Source organism: Candoia aspera, chromosome 7 (assembly GCF_035149785.1).
Source record: "Candoia aspera isolate rCanAsp1 chromosome 7, rCanAsp1.hap2, whole genome shotgun sequence".
NCBI classification, from domain to species: Eukaryota; Metazoa; Chordata; class Lepidosauria; order Squamata; family Boidae; genus Candoia; species Candoia aspera.
In genome coordinates, this window is record NC_086159.1 from 80988110 (window position 1) to 81005583 (window position 17474).

Below are 17474 nucleotides of genomic sequence, written 5' to 3' on the forward strand. Positions count from 1 at the left end.
TTTTTCAGCCGTCATGCCATTGATGTTTAGTGGCGCAGGACAAGGATGTGCTCGGAGCTGGGAAAAAAGAAAAATATGGGGGAGTGCCAGTTTGAGCTACCCATTTTAACACCTACAGGCCCTGTCTCTGTATTGTCTGCTTACATTCCAATCAATTTTTAATGAAACATGTTTTAGTTACCTATGTATCTTGCCCATTGCTTGAAAGCAGGTTCTGATCAAAGGACACCTGCATTGTTTTGGTGCTGGCCACCCAAAGGTGAAGCTGTTTCAAGGAAAGCCAACCTCTCAAGCTAGTTCAGAAGAAAGAGATGTGAACTAGTTAATGATCCTAGCTCAACCTTGGGAGTGTGTGTGACAGATTTACTTCACTTTGTTCCTCGGGGAAGCATTCCATGGAAGGACCCTGGGACCTGTGCAGGAATTGTTATTTTGACATTCCTTCCTGCACCCTTTGGAACATTTCGGTGCTCTTGAAAAATGTCAGCTCTCTGCCGCGTTGTGTTTCAGGCAGCCCGTGTGGATTGTGGGAATGCAGTGTGCCCGTGTCTGCAAATGTTCAGCAAGCGCTTTCCCTCCCCATCCCAAATTCCTTCCTGCAGATTCATTTATACATTCAAGTTCCGTGTCATTTCCTAAAGTAGATGAGTTAGCTTTGGGATTCGTCTATCCCTTTAAACGATTGAAATTATGGCAGGAATCACCATTGCTAGAAAAAAAAGGCATGCGTGTAAACATTAGTGTGTAAAATTCTGATCTGGATTATGTTCCTTTGCTCCCGCTAAGAACAGATCTTATTTTTGTGATAATTTTGCAGGATCTCTTAAGAATTGGTTTTACAGTATTAATTCCCCCCCCCCTTTTTTTTTGGTGCAGATCCCTTTAAACAATTCAGTAAAAAATCTTTACTGAAATGGGCCTATTCAATGAAGGCGTGTTATCTTAATTTGCAGCAAAGTCACTTCTCGCCTTCTAAACTGGGTCAGTGGTTGATGTTCTTCCTGTAGGGTTAAGTAATTGCCATGCTGTCTGCAAAATTTCCAGCTGAATTCACAAAAACTCTTCTTGCGTCGTAGCGGAAGTAAATAGTTAGAGCAATTCAACCCCTGATTTTATCTTTTCTCCAAACAGCAAATGGGGCTTCTTTCCATTGATACGATGAACCTGTTTCTGGGCATGTCTGGCTGGGGAATTCTGGGAGTTGAAGTCTACATGTCTTAAAGTTGCTAAGGTTGAGAAACACTGTTTTAGAATATCTTCCCTAAGCTGGTACCCGCTGGGTGGTGTTGGACTACAACTCCCATCATTGTTGGGCACATTCAGTTGCATGGCCAGCCCAGAGACAAAATTTCGGCGACTGTAAAGGGGTAAAATCCCCTTTTTAGACCCTTTGAAAGGATTGCCTTCTTGCAGATTCTGTGGAGATTCTTTTATGAAGCAGAAGATGGCCCCGTGGCTTCTCTTGCGCTGTTTATCTCATTTGAAATGTATGCCAGCTGAATACGTGCAGCTACCTAAAAAATTAAAAACTAGGCGGAGCTCCAACTTCCTTTATTATGTCATCGTCAAGAGGGAAAAAAGGCTAAAGAATCCTCTGTTCTAACACTAAATTATTTTCAACAAAAGTTGTGCAATTGTATACCATACATGTGACATTTGATATACTTCACAGTGCATGGAAATAATGTATAAGAACTTAATGAATTGCCGTCTAAAATGTTAATACGAATTTTTCTTTCTGGTCGCTGTCAAAATAAGTTTCTGTCCTATGCGCTACCACTACTCTAACGGTTGGTCCTTGAACTTTTAAGATTTTTCGCCTGTTACCCAAAAGCTGTGTTTTCTGAAGACATGTAAAAGAAAAGAAGAAAGGGAATCTGTGGAAATGTGAATAAACGAATGAGAGATGTTTATTCGGAATTGGATGTATTTGTGTGTTACGGCTGTAAGGGCAGCATACTGAAGAGGCCGTTGGGTTGACCTGATTAATGCGACTTCGTGTGTCTAAAGACCTTGGTGATAAAGCGTTCAAGAAAGAGGGCTAGTACTGGTGTTGGAAAAGCCAGCTTTGTTGCTTGTGTTGACTAGGGCTCCTTGTATGACCTTGGAAGTCATTGGTGTAACCTGTAGGAACTGCCATTGGCTGTATGTTTCCTTGATGGCAAAGTACATTTCTCTTCACCAGGGCTGGGTTCCAAATCTGGAGGAAGCCCAAGGCAAGTTGGACTAAAGTAGAACAGATTGTACTGTACCCAAGGCAGAGCAGATGGCAGTGACCCTCCCCGATTGCTAATCCGAACCTTCTGTGAAGCTCCGGTTCCCATCTGTTGCTCTGGAGGACTGCGAAGGGCACCGTGGCAGCCATTCCAATAAATATAGTAATTGTAATTACCAGTTGGGTAAAATGCCATGGGGGTGGGAGAAGAGGCAGTCTGCCCTTATAGTCATGGGTTGCCCCAGTCACAGACTCTTGGATTGCAAAGCCAATCGTTTTAATGCAAAAAGCGTAAGTTGGAAAATATCTGCAGGCACACAAATGTCAAGTTGGAGATGCCGGGCCTAAGAAATCACTAGCTTAAAGAGAGAACTCTCTTCTCAGAAGGAGCTTGAGGAAACTCAAGAATCCAGCTAAATGGTGCAGTAAGGCAGGGTTCCTCAACCTTGGCAACTCTAAGCTGTTCAGACTTCAATTCCCAGAATTCCCCAGCCAGCTTTGCTAAACTAATTTCTAGTGGCAGAGCTATTGAATTACCAATCTTCACAAACCATTTTCTTCTGGTTCATTATTCCTTTAGCCAGGTTATGCAATAATGATCAACGTGCATCTAGAAAAAAGTTGAGTTGTACTTGAAAGATTGAGGGGTTACTTGCCCCTTAATCAGGCAATCTCTGGGCTTTAGCCCTCTGAAAGGTAGAATTTATCCCTAAATTCAGCAGCCTGGGAACTTCCTTTAAAACAAAAGGTCCAGCATTCCCTAACCTGGTGCCCTCCCGATGTGTTAGGCTCCATTTCCCATACAGTACTCATGATCTGGTTAGCAGAAGCCAGGTGCATCTACAGGGAGAGGTGTTCAAGGGATGAAGCCTGCATTGGGGCATCACAACACAAGCCCTGTGTCCAACATCAGGGAAGCAGTTGGGATGGGATGTCCGCCTGCATGTTATTTCTTCATGTTTTCTGCATTCCAACTCAATCTGAAAATCCTCAAGTTCATTACTAATCAAGAATACTCTTCCATTGTGTGTTTATGATTGATGATCACCTGCAGTGATAGATGTTTAGGTTTCTCCATTGTTCGGCTCATGTTGACCAAGCCTTCTGATGTGGCCTGCGTAAACATGGACGACCATTTGAGGGCAGCTGAGAAAGACAGAACACTCCAACTTTACAGCCATCTAATGGTCGTCTGGATTTTTGCAACCCAAATCTGGTAACGCTACTGTTGAACAGAGGCAATATAGATGTATTTTACAGAACAAGATCATTGAGGCAGCTCCTGTCTCATTCAGTGGAAAAATACAGATGTCTCCTCCCATTCATCTTTCTCAAGGCTAACATCAGCATTCCCTGAGTCTCTCTTGTCGGACTTAGTGCCATCTTCTGAACCTGATACAGCTTCTCTCAGTCTTGCTAAGATGGAACTGGAGGCAATAACCAGGATCTAACGAGTGCAAAATGTAGTGGGATTGTTCTCTCCTGCAACTCAGAATCGTACTTCCATTGATGCAGCCTAAAATTGCCTTTGCTTTTTTAGCTGCTGTGTCACATTGCTGACTCAGCTTCTGATCAATTATAATTTGAATAAAGGGTACAGGGGTTTTCAAACTTCTTCAGGCTATGGAATCCAATAGGGAAAAAAAATCAAGAATCCCTGATCAAGAGAGGCAAAACTCTAGTGACAGGAAATTGAATTTGAGTTAACCTCTTTCTATCCTCTGTGAACCTTTCTTTCACGTGATCACGACTGCCACCTTTATGTTGGATCTCAACCCTCCCCCCTTGCAGTGGACACCCCTGACCCTAATTCTTACGTGTTTTTTTTCTTTGTCTCTCATGGAATCTTATCAACGTCATGGGACCCTGAGTTTGAAAAAACCCATCTTTAAACCAGCCTACCAGATTTAGGCCAAGGTGGATTAAAATTAGAGCCCTAACACACCAGGAACACAATAAATTGGGGAAGATTGCTTCCATGGTTGGTCTTAAGGTGGTTTCTAGACCTGGCAGAACCATCATCTATCCTAGGGAGGACATAAAATATACCAAGGATACCAAACTAATGGTTTTTTCCAGCAAATAAAAAAGAACCATAAATGGCATCAGTGATGTCTGCAACCTCCCACCCAGAATTTGAGGTTTCATCTCTGGAAAGGTAAACCTGGCTAGGCCAGGGCGTTCACAAAGGAAGGGTGCAAAAAGGTCAAGATGGCAGCTGTGACTATGCAGCTACAGCCCTGCACCACCTTGACTTTTACCTCCCTCCAAGTATGTCTCACTGACTCAATGACTTTATGGTTCCCCCAACCTTGGCTTTAAAAATTTATAGTTCAGTAATTTAAGTTCATTGGGGCAAGCTGACATCATGGTAGGAGATCTTGGGTTGACTGCAAATTACATTGAAACAATGTTCTTGAGATCTAAGTTCATACAAAGGTTCATTAAAGTAGTCATTCATAATCCAGGGTAGCTGCTGTTCAGTTCCATGTCCTTGACTGTGACTGTATCATCATCAAGGAATTGGGCATCCGTACTTCATGGTGCTCCTTACTCCTTGACAAAGCTTTCTTTTCTCCCCGGCAGTCAGTGGAAGGGTCACTCTGTCTCTCACGAAGCAGTGGCACCTGGCCCACCTGGTCTATCTCAGAAGCTAAGCAGGGACGTGTAGATTTATGGGAGACCATCAGAAAAGGACCACACCAGGACTGTAGGCTGGACAGGGAAGTTGAAAAAAAACCTGGAAGGCAACAATGTCAAACTACTTCTGTAGTGTTGCCAAAACCCAAATGGGCATGGATAAGTCCCCAAGGGTCAAGCTGATCTTGAAAGTGGCTGCCTTTTTATTTTGCACACCTGATGATGGTTGAAGAGCCCCTCTTAGAAGCTGGACATGGCATCTCAATCCACAGAGGGCTCAAGTTCAAGAAGACTCAAGTTTCAGTAAGTTGTACATTATCACCCTAAGCTGCTTTGCACTAAACCCTTCTTTATGCAATATGCCAGAGTGGTCAGGGTCACTGAACCAGATAAACCAGGCGGGATGACAGCTATATGGGACAGGAGGGTGAGCAGACTTACCTGCTGTGTTTCTGACTGCATATATTAATCCTGGACTGGCCAAATTTCTATGCTCTGGAATTTGCCCAGAGGCCACTGGAGGTCTGCATGGGGGAAGGCTTCAAAAAAGCCTAGAGGGTGGTCATTAGAAAGGGGCAGGGTCTTGATTGCCTGGTTGTAACTGCCATTGTCAGTTTCCTGATCTCACCTATGGACCATACCGTAGACCTGTGTTTCTCAACCTTGGTAACTTTCAAATGTGTGGACTTCAACTCCCAGAATTCCCCAGCCAGCCAAGCTGGCTGGGGAATTCTGGGAGTTGAAGTCCACACATCTGAAAGTTGCCAAGGTTGAGAAACACTGCCTTATTTGACAGTCCAGTGATACTGAAGTTCTTCCTTCTGTCTCCTCTCTGAACATGCAATCTTTTATTAACGTTGCACCTTACAATGATCTAACCTTGATGTTTTTTTCTTTTCCCTGGTTTCCTTCCTTGTACTTTAATTATAAATGAGGAAGCACAAGACAAACTGTCCAAAATGTGTGGCTTTGTTTCCACATTTCCACTCAACTGCGCAATCTTGTAGTTGACAAGCAAAGAGAAACTTCTTCGAAGACCCTCACCCTGTGAGACATAATTGGCCAGAATTTTATTTTCTTTAGCAAAGCTTTTTACAGCAAGCCTAGGACAGAGAAGTGTATATTTTCAATACAAAAGAAAGAACAACTTGAAATCACTTAGATATATGGATACCTTATGAGGGGGGTTGGCAAAAAGGTTCATTATCATGCATATTTCCTCACTTGTGGTCATTAAGTGAGGACTACTTGTATTACTTTCCATAAGGACAAACTCCTTATGGAAAGTAATACAAGTAGTCCTCACTTAATGACCACAATTGGGACTGGAATTTCAGTTGCTAAGCGAAGTGGTCATTAAGTGAATCTGACCTGATCTTATGACCTTTTCTGTGGCAGTCATTAAGCAAACCATGTAGTTGTTAAGCGAATCACACGGTTCCCCATTGATTTTGCTTTACAGAAACTGGCCAGGAATGTTGAAAATGGCGATCGTGTGACCTTGGGATGCTATGATGGTCATAAATGCGAACTGGTTGCCAAGCACCCAAATTGTGATCACGTGACCACTGCAACGGTCATAAATGTGAGGACCGATCACAAGTCGGTTTTTTCTGCACTGTTGTAAGTCTGAGCCATCACGAAACGAATGGTTGTTAAGCAAGGACTACCGGTATTAAGTTGAAGGGGGTGTGTGGTTTGCACCAGGACTAAAGGACCACAGTTGTACGAACAGTTGTTGTTTGCGACCCAATTCACTTATTGGGGGGGGGGGGGTAATTGCGGGGAGACAGAGCAAGAGACCAAAAAAATTCACAGTGTTTTAGAGGAAGAAGTAGTACAATGATAAAAAAGTATTATGGCCGTAAGTAGAGTGTTCCTATTTGGGGAGATTTGAAGGCTTATCTACTCATTTAAAACCCATTTTTCTACTTAAAATAAGGAACGCAGAGCTTCTTTAGCAAAACCAAAACCTTAGGTTATCAGACAACAGAATAAATCTTTTTATATTTCTTTATGACTTGAGTATCGTCCTTTGTACTCCTGCATCAATAGGATCAAACTGGTCTTAATTTTTTCGGGTGGTAAACCAAATGCAACTAAAGTCCAAGTAATTGGCAGTTAAATAAAAGTTGGTGGTGAGAACCAGTTTGGTGTAGTGCTCATGGTCCTGGGTTACAAACCAGGAGACTGAGTTCTAGTGCTGCCTTAAGCATGAAAGCCAGCCTGTTTTCCCAGCCCAGCCCACCTCACAAGACTGTTGTGGTGGGGAAAACAGGAGGTGGGAACATAACATATCCCACCTTTACAAAATAAAGGCGGGACTTCAATATAATAAATAAATAAAAAGACAGTCCAGTTATTCAACTCTGCTAGGTTAAATGATGACATTTATTAATATGCAAAATTCAGAAAATTTAAATGCTGCCACTGGCAGTGAGATCATCTCTTCCCCCTTTAAGTTTCAGATGGCTTAATAATTAAAAAAGAAAAGGAAGTGGGAAGTACGCATGTTGCTGAAATTAAAACCATGTATATACATTGCCAGCTTTAAAAAGGTACACTGAATAAATGTCCATCGGTTTAACAAAAAGGAATGACGAACCCCAATGAATGTTGCGGCTTTTGCCAAAGTCCTTTCTGGTGTGTTCAGGGGCACCAGCCTTAAAGTCAGAGGATGTGGCCAAAATGGGAATTTTAAGGGGTTGCAGTTTACCTTGATGAGAAATGTTTAGTTTTACCTGATGGAGGTATGGAAGCCATATTCTGCTTCGTTGATGGATTTCACGTCATTCAAATGGCTTTCTCTGGACCAGTGTTTCTCAACCTTGGCAACTGTAAGATGGGTGGACTTCAACTCCCAGAATTCCCCAGCCAGCCAAGGTTGAGAAACACTGCTCTGGATCCTTGGAGTGAAGCAAAGTCCAGCAATACAACAGAAATAAGATGATGTGGAGGAGAGAACACGTGGCTTCACAACGCAGCTTGGAAAGGGGCCTTTGCTTAAAGCAGACTCTTTGAAGCCTGCCTTCTCCTACTGCTAAGCCCGCCTTGAACTTATCTCCACGAGGCACCACACGTTTGCTGTTATTTGCAGTTTCCTACTGCAAGTTCTGCTTCAGAACAGCTTCACTTTTCTGAGCCCACCTTCCCAGCCATCGTGGACCTCTGGGCTCCCCCACCTCAGATGACCGGTGGAGATTCAAATGTCTCCACACTCTTTCACCGAGCCATCTGGCAATTCAGGAGGACCACCACCAGTGTAGCCTTCAGAGCACCGAAGAGGGAGTTGTGGGCCACCATCCAAGAGCTGCAAACACTTTTTATCAAGTCAAAAAAAAGGGGGGGGGGAACGCTGTGCCAGCATTTTGAGAGCAAAGCTGTGCCCTCCTTTGCTACTCTGAATTCGGCAACAGGTGTTCTGGCAGGGATAGCTCACACACGTGGTTTGGCTTGACTCTGCATCTCTAGCCTCCTGTCATTCATAAGGTACAACCCTGTGGTTACCAGTGCCGCTAGCTATCCTGGCTGGAACCCTTCACCCGTAGTTCCATTACCCTTCCTTTCCAAACATTAAGCCAACCGCAAGGCCTGAGTTTCCACAATACGTTATGGTATGCTATGGGTAGCTTGTTCGGATTCAGTGAGTTGCCCAAATACCGAGGAGTGACGGGAGTAGCAAAAAAGTCAAGATTGTGGCTGGGACCACATAGTTGAAGTGCTGCCCCTTTTGTAAGTGTGTTGCATCGCTCACACACACACGGTGGATCCTCCTGCCCAATGCTATTTATACAAAAAGTGCTATTAATACAAAATGTAAGGAAGATAGTGTTTAATATACTAGTGTATGCTTTCATGATGGGTATCTGTTGGGTACTTCAGAGTTCAGGGACCGTGGTCTAGACAATGGGTTTCCTGATGTTTCGCTGGCATCTTCAGAGGCAGAGTGACCTGCCCTGCAGACCACAGGCAACTGAGCAGGGACTGACTGGGCTCCTGTTTTTATGGCCAGGAGTCCTTCTTTCTGATTAGTCTTCAGCTGAGGTGGTTTCCGATTGGTGCAGGTTGATGAGGGCTGGTCTCTGATGGGTTCTTTGTTCAATCTGTCCAATTGATTGTTTTGGTGGTGTTGGCTCTTGATTGGTGCTTTGTTCTTGTCGGTTTCTGATTGGTTATTTTTGGAGTGCTGATTTCTGGTTGGTTCTTACTTTGTGTTGGGTTCGTGTTGGTTAGTCCAAGCCGCTGAGTCCTGATTTGGACCTTGTCCAGGGAAGTTTCTGCGTTTGGGGAGCTGATTCTTGGTTGGTCCTGCTTTGGGGCAGGATCTTGGTGTGGCTCAGGGGAGGGAACCAGCCTTTGTGAACCTTCAGACTTTCTTCTTGTTGAAGCCGTTGGATTGAGATGTCTGTCCATCTCAATAGCCTCTCTGTGCAGGCGCACATAAGAGTTTGATGTGGTTGACAGCATTTGGGTGTCCTTGAATTGGATTTCATGATCGCTGTGGTGCAGCGCAAGTTCCCCTTCTGACGATTGTTCGGGCTGTCCTAGCCTGCAGCACCTCTCCTGTTCCCTCAGTTGGGTGTGGAAACTGTGTTTTACGCTCCCAATGTACACCTGTCCACAGATACAGGGGATGCGACAGACCTTGGATGCTGCGTGTGGGTCTCTGCTGTCCTTGGCCAATCAAATGATTTCCTGGCTTTTCTTAAGTCAGCCTGTAGATGGCTTTAACATTGTGGTTTCCTAATAATTTTCCTACTCGGTCAGTGACCTCCTCTATGTAGGGGAGAAATGATTTGTCCTGCTCAGACTCCGAAGGTGGCAATCACAGTTGCCGATGAAACGTCAGGAAATCTGTTCTCTAGACCATGGTCACTAAACCTTGAAGCCTGACACTGCCCAACAGAGAGTGTTCTTTGGCCACAGTACCGAAAGCAAGCTCCAAAGATCTCGAGGGATGCTCAAGATCCTAATTGTGACCCTGATTTGTGGGTCCTATTCGATCCTATTTCTGACCCTGATAGGCTCTCTGCCAGCAAAATGATATTCAGCTTCTCACTCACTGCAACAGCTCTAAACAGAATCAGCGTCCATCTGTGTTTATTCAGGCTTAAATCCAAAGAACCTACCCAAGTGCATTTCTTGTTTCTGCGCACCCTTCAGAGTTGCCAAGCAATTTGTTCAGCCAGGCTTCTTGCAGGGATAGGCAACTTGAAAGAGTAACTGGAGCAACTTGCAACCTTTAGGTGTCCTCAGCTGCTCCCTGAGCAACCCCAACTTCAACAGGGAGTCAGTTTATCCCTATTAAACTAACACTTCAGGCTCTGTTCCCACAATCTGCTTAACTGGGTAGGGAGTCTCTGCATTGTGACAGCATAAAATGGAGTCGTCAGGTTTAAACAAGCCCTGTCTTGCATGGGGTTAAATTGACTCTCCCAAGTCAGCTGCATTGTAGCAAAATCACATCAACTGCTCCCTTCTGCCTAGCTAGTCCTCCAGGATACAGAGCTGAGAATAAAGAGTGGCTGAAAAAAAACATGCTTCTTCCATCTGGAACTCACCTCACCAACACTGATTGGCTGCAGGGAACAAGCCACACCCAAAAAGGTCTGCCTGGCCAATGGCTAAGAGGCAAGTGAATTCAAATCTTGCTGAGAAGGCATCTGGATGAGGATTTTTTGTGAATGAATTGCTGGTTGGGGATTCGGTGATCCCCAAAGGATGATTTTTGACCCAAAGGATGATTTTGGGTTAGGGTGTGTGTATAATTAGTAAGGAGGTGTGACTGGATTAGTAGCGTGTGATGCAAAGAGGCTATCAAGGGTTATTTCATGCTACTGCTACGGTCATCAAGATAAGCAAACATAAGCCAGGATGGGTGTGTGGTTAAAAAGTAAAAAGGGCATCCGTGAAGCATATAAAAAGGGGTGGGGCTTGGATCATGTGATCATGGCTGCCATCTTTAATGTTGGGCCTCTACCCTCCCCCCTGCACTGGACACCCCTGACCCTAATCCTACTTTGAGTTCTTTTTAAAGGAGCACACCCATGTTGACATGTAAACAGGTTGAACTTCATCTTGTAAACACACAAAAAATTGTAACAGACTTTTAAAATAAAGGTGCAAATCTGCCAAGGATGAGGAAGGGGGACGAAAGACATTACAAGACCATATCTCCACCAAATGGTCTCCTTTTAAACACTTAAATGAGAATCCATTAAAAAAAATCAGTGCATGTGTTTTCAAGAGTTGTGAAGTGCCCTCTTCTACCCCAGCTATGTTTTATGCATCTTCAGACACGCATACAGTAGAATTCAGTAACAATCCAAACTCCACAAATACTAACTCTGCACTTCCTTCAGAATTTTGCCCCACCCTCCAAATTGCTAGAAGAGCATTGGGGAGAGCTTTAAATACAAATTAGACTTCCGTTTACTAAGAAATCACAGCAGTACACACACAAATCAGTTTGAGGGAAACCTTCTGAGCTGGCATAAGGATTGATGGATAGTAAAAAGACCTTTAGGAGCTACTTCGATTCATTTTAATTTCCAATTGTTCAGGCTGAGGTCTGCTGGATGTCCTTTCTGTATCCTCCAGTTAGCATGTTCCTCCTCTTCCCCAAATTACAGGCCCTACATGGTGGAAGATTGACTGGAGGCGAATTACACCAGAGCACTTTCCTACAATCTCAACCTTCAGACATTTTTTGGCTGGATTTTTTGCAGATCTTTGGTAGGTGAAGATGACATCATAGAATTCATCTGTGCTACGAGGCTTTAAAAATATCGCATTGAGAGAAGCAGAGAAACCTGGCCATTGGGTTCCACCCAGCTCCTCCATGAGGTTAAATGCCTTTTTTCCTCAGCTTCCTCACTGATGTTATGCTACTTTACGATCCTATCCCATTAAAACACTTACAGAAGGGGTTGCTTTCTTATGCACACAAAAAGAGTTCCCAGTGGTCCGTGAAACAATGTTCACGATTCACCAGTATGAAATCCTATGGAGGGTGGTCTCAGCATATATAAAGATTAATGCATTTTGTACAGGTTGGTTTCCAATTTTGAAAGCAAACGCTAACCTATGGTCCGTAAAGCGTCATTTTTCAACGCCGCCCCTACTTCTGTGATGGTGGTGGGTTTCCTTTCTTGCTCGTTTTTTGCTGTAGAAATCTTCTGCCGGTTTTATCCATAAAGAGATGCGAGCCGGTTCTGTTTCTCTTAGGGGCGGAAAGAACAAAGAGGCACTTCTTGATTGGCTGGTAATTCCTAGCGATCCCTTTTTCAGAGTAATGTTATGTTCCTGACACAAGTGGCGGTGTGTGACAGAAGACAGCGATAGATAGTTTTTTAGGCACTTGGCTGCGAGGCTTCCAAGGCAGCGCCCGGCTCTTGGCTATGTCATCAGAATCGGTTTCTGTCGCACCTCCAGAATATCTGGGCAAAGAAAGGACGACAAGGCTTATGAGGGAGGGAGGAACGACATTTCCGAGTCCATTTCTTTTGCTACCTAGAAATAACCTGCACGGGGACACTTGGCTTCATTTGGAGGCCATCAGGTGAGACATCCGTGCACAAAAGATTTGAAACGTGGAGATTATGCTTGCAAAATACCTTGATTATTTAAAAGAGGGAAAATGGAATGTTTTTCATCGTTAACTTCCAACATTTGAAACATTCTGGTATTGACTCAAGGCTAAATCATTTGTCCCATTTAAGTCAAACACTTGATCTGTAACTAATTACTTGCATTCATTTCAGCTGACCCAGGGCAAGCCTATGGATCACTGTAAAAATCTGCTGTGCAGTTGCCTCTTCACATTTTTCTTTGCTGACACATTAGGGCTGCTTTGGATCTGGGCCACAACCAGACTGTCAGCCCAGCAAGGTAGACCGGACTAGGAAACCAAGGCCATATAGGCCAGGACTACTTTTATTATAAGGTTATAGTAACAGAACCTTGCAAATCTGAATGCGCGTCCCCCCTCCCTCCCTTTATCTTCATGAGAACTAGGGAGAGTCATGTCAGAGAGACTTCCTCAAATTACCGTTCTGCCCCGGACTCAGATTTCTTTTATCTGCCCATGGCCTTGGTTGCAGCTTTGCTCCTGTCCTTCAAAGGCCATTCCCTCTGCCCTTTACACAGACACTCTCGTGCAATTTCATTCTTCTGCAGCTTCCCTCCACATATGTAATCTTCTGAGCCTTCAGCATTCCCCGACCCAAGGCCCCACTGCTCCTTTCACCCCAAGCCATGCTGATAATGGGAGCCCAGCACAGAGACTGCCAGCTTTGGACAGGTGATTCCGTATCAGAGATGAGAAACAGGACTGCCAGCACGAGAACCAAAGCCTTTCTTCAGAAGGTCCTCAGGAGGATGCATCAGGAAGATGCATCGGAAGATGCTCCCAGCAGAGCTTCTGACTCACAGGAAGACCAGGAAACCGAGGTCTGTGTGCGCAGACATTTGCACTGAACATGCAAATGTCTGAAGGAGAAAGATGCCAGGGGAGGGGGCAAGGCTGGGCTTTACTAGCACCTTCCCACGGCCAGTGCTTTGACTTTCTGAATGTCCACATGGAGCTCTTGGCAATTTCAAGGGAATTTAAGAAACTGCACTGAGGCTTAACACAGGGAGGGAGGGAGGAAGGAAGGAAGATCAAACTCGTTTCTGGATAACCAGAGGCCAGGCGCCATTCTTCCCCCCTCTTGGTTCATTCCAGGAGACGCACCTGAGAAATTTCAAGAACGTAGGAGGCGAAAGGCAGAGCAGCCTTACCCGTTAAAATCCGATGCAACGGCAGCGTGACGTAGGTTAAGTGTGCATAGAGGAGGAAGCTTTCATCCGTTCGGTTCAACTTCAGCCAAGAACCCACAAGAGAGCGTCCAGTTCCAGACAACGACCGGGACCGTAGGTTTGTTGCGTTATGCAAATCTGCCAGAGAGAACAAGGGTTCGGGAAGGAAACGGATGCAGATGTCTTGCCTTACTGAGTCAGACCCAGGGGGCTGGCCGGCCCAGAGGGGCACCCCTCAGCAGCAGCCCCAGGTACTTCTTGGGTTGCACTGCGGACAGAGGCCCTTCAGTTCCACGTGGAGCAGCGACGTGCTTCGTTTACACAGGGGCGGCCTGAAAGCAGGTCCGCCAGTATCCCCTGAGCTCAGTGGCCGCCCCTCCTTTTCCTAACAGTCTTTCAGGTACAGACTTCACCCCTGAATCCTTAATAGGGAAAAGGAGAGCTGAACCCAGGACCTTTCACTGTAATGGCATTCGGTCTTCCTGGTTGTGCTGACACTGACAGATTTTAATATCTCTTGGCTGCTATTTGTATTTAATTTCTTTTGTACTGTTTTAATTGCTTGACCGCTTCTAAGGATTGTTGGCCGCCCAGAGTCATTGGTTTGAGGTGGGCGGCTATACAAATCGAATGAATAAATAGATAGATAGATAAATAAATAAATAAAAATTTCTTCGCAGAATTTGAGCATCTAGAGCGAGGCAGTGTACAAATCTTTTAAATAAGTAAAAAAGAAATGTAAAAATCCCACATTTGAATTCAAAAACTCCAAACCTGATTTAGCCACACCAAAGTATTTTGGCAGCCCACAACTTTTGGGTGGTTCTCAGAACCTCTCAGCATCATCTTAGCAAAATTCAGGAGGGCTCGTTGCATGTTGACAGTTTGACTCCTTCCCAGTTTTCACCGGGCAGCGAACCAAAAGTGTGTCAAACCTTCCAAGAAGTGAAACGCAGAAAAGGCAGAAACATCTGCCCATCCTTGCTGCCACTGCTCCCTCCTTCCCATGACTCACAGCCCCTTAGTGTACAGGTAGTCCTTGACTTACGACCATTCGCTTAACAACTGTTCAAAGTCACAACGGTGCTGAAAAAAGTGACTTGTGACTGGTCCTCGCATTTACAACTGTCACACTGTTCATGTTGCACATGATCAAGATCCAGGTGCGTGGGAACCAGCATGTATTTACAACACTTGCGGTGTCCCGGGCTCATGTGATCACCATTTGCAACCTTTCCAGGGGGCTTCTGACAAGCAGAGTCAATGGGGTAGGCCAGATTTGCTTAAAGACCATGTATTCACTTAACGACCATGGCGAAAAAGGTTGTAAAATCGGGCACGACTCACTTAACAACCGCATCACTTCTTGATGGAAGTTCCAGTCCCAATTTTGATCGTAAGTCAAGGACTACCTGTACTGCTAAGAAAAGGACGGTGCCCTCCCCAGCAGCTGACGGCCCCAATCTCAACCTGAGGGCTCGCCCCAATTCTCGCACCTCCACCGTCATCGTCCCGAAAGAATTCCTCGCTATCGTTGGCCGAATGGGACTTCTTCATCTCTGCAATTCGATTTCGGGTCACTTTCCTCTTGAGAGATGGGGAGAAAAAGGAAGGGCGGCTGTTGCGTTCTGGAGTTGGAGGGGTGCTGAAGGACATGACCTAAGAAAGTGAGAGGAACGGCAACAGGTGAGAGGCCACCGGGATTTACACTGACTGCCTTCCGCTGCGCTCAGCGTTGTCTTCTAACTGCAGTCTAGCGGATGAAAAATCCAACTCCTTTCTGCTTTTGTTATTGATTTATCTGAATGTTTCTGTCACTCAAGGGGACTCACGCTTGCCTTAAATGCAGACCTAAGCATGCACATTTGGAGGTCTTAAATATGCATGTATAAACCAACTTTCACTTATGGACACTGATCCATCAACTGACCCTGCCTGACAAGGTAACCTAAAATATTCAGGTGTTTGACTTGGGAAGAACCGACTGGCTGGCTGTCAGCCCTGGCTGACTCTAGGCGGCTTTCTGAGCGGTAGTAATGGAAGTGAGCAGGTGCTGAATTTTTCCCTCATCGAGCCAAGCCATCAGCTCCCACGATTCTGAGAAACAGCTTTTAATGCTGCCCCTCGTGCTGGATTTTAATCGGATGCTCTGGTCAAGGCCAGCCAAAAATGCAACAAACGGCAAAGACATTTGTGACGCGAAATGGTGCGCTGTCTCTCATACCACACGTTATTCTTTTGAGTGGCTCTCCAGACCAGAGAATGTGATTAACCCCATTCCAAGGCAGAGTTAACTTACCCTCTCATGCAGCGGTGAACCTGGGTTTGAATCTTCTTCTGTACCGTAAGGAGACGTGTCGCCCGTGGAAACACGACCCACTGCCATCTCCGCATGTCCTTTGGCCTGAGGCCCCTTCATACGCACAAACTCCATATTATTGTATTTGTAAAAACCAAAGGACATCCTCTGGGCCATTTTGGCTGCCACGCTCACCTGCAACGGATAGTCAAGATTCAAGCCGATACATCACTGACATTAACTGCATGGACCTCCTTCAATTCAACTTCTCCTTGAGTCGGGCACTGAATCTGCCTTGGTTATAATTACGGGACAAAAAAGGGACATTATCAGTCCTCCAACATGTATCAGCAACTTTTGACACATTCAGACATCCGTGTGGACTTTCTGGATTGGACATGCCTTTGTTCTGTAATTGTGGTAAGTTTCCAGAAAGTGGTGGTAGAGAAGTTTAGCTCTGGACTGTGCCATTTATGATGTAGAAGGTTACCAAGTTCCAACCTGTCCCCCATGCATTTCGTGTCTATATAACAAACCCATTTTCTCTAGATCAGCAGAGGAATCACTGTCTCGTTTAAACAGATGAAATGATTTGAGGAGCGATGGAGTAAAGGTAGTCCTTGACTTACAACCACTTTTTATTTTTTTGGCCATTCAATCATGTCTGATCCTCGGCAACTGTCTGGACTAGTCCCTGAAGTTTTCTTGGCAAGATTTCAGAAGTGGTTTGCCATTGCCATTTCTAGGGCTGACTGGCCCAAGGTCACCCAGCTGGCTTCACGCCCAAGGCAGGACTAGAACTCACGGTCTCCCAGTTTCTAGCCCGTTCCCTTAACATAGACCAAACTGACTCTCACAACCACATCAGGAACTGGAAAATTCATCGTTAAGTGGTATGGTTGTTAAGCAAGGCATCACCTGACTGCACCCAATTTTACATTTTTTGCGGCGGTTGTTAAGTGAATCACTGTGGCCCTTAAGTGAATCACGTGGTTCCCCATTGATTCTGGTTGTCAGAAGCTGGCTGAGGACATTGCAAATGGCGATCATGTGACCCCGTGACACAGCAACCATTGTAAATGCGTGCCGGTTGCCAAGCGCCTGAATTTTGATCATGTGACCACAGGGATGCTGCGACAGTCGTAAGCACAAGGACTGGTCACATGTCACTTTCCCCAGCACCGTCCTAAGTTCAAACAGTCGCTAAACAAATGGTCGTAAGTCGAGGACTACTTGTACGGCAAGGTAGTGATTAACCTCTTCTTTCCCTGTTGTTATTAAAAGTAGACTCCCAGCTCCTGCTCTACACACAGGCAAGGAAGCCTTTCTGTTTGGCCCCACCTTGTTTGCGTACCATCTGCAGGACACTCACCCTATTGTCATAGACCTTCTTGAGGGCCTCGTAGCGGATGGATCCCTGGAAAATAACTCCTTGGAAAGTGTTGCTTTTGTCACTGGCCACCAGCTCCACACACACCATCTCGCCTTCCCCTACAGTCATGTCACTAAATACCTAACATG

General features: G+C 45.2%; 2 protein-coding genes across 3 annotated transcripts in view; one reads left to right on the forward strand and one right to left on the reverse strand.

The window, feature by feature from the left end:
* The window catches only part of PRR5 (proline rich 5), a 544979-nt gene that overhangs the window by 443167 nt on the left and 84338 nt on the right, over positions 1–17474 (forward strand). The gene's annotated exons all lie outside the window — the stretch shown is intronic.
* The window catches only part of KIAA0930 (KIAA0930 ortholog), a 64391-nt gene continuing 54145 nt past the window's right edge, over positions 7229–17474 (reverse strand). For both annotated transcript variants that reach the window (XM_063308295.1, XM_063308294.1), the window contains exons 6-10: positions 17326–17466; positions 15954–16148; positions 15151–15313; positions 13637–13792; positions 7229–12294 (exon numbers count right to left, since the gene is read on the reverse strand). In XM_063308295.1, the coding sequence (XP_063164365.1) occupies positions 12254–12294; positions 13637–13792; positions 15151–15313; positions 15954–16148; positions 17326–17466 (696 nt within the window). In that variant the 3' untranslated portion in view covers positions 7229–12253. The remainder of the gene's footprint in view (positions 12295–13636; positions 13793–15150; positions 15314–15953; positions 16149–17325; positions 17467–17474) is intronic.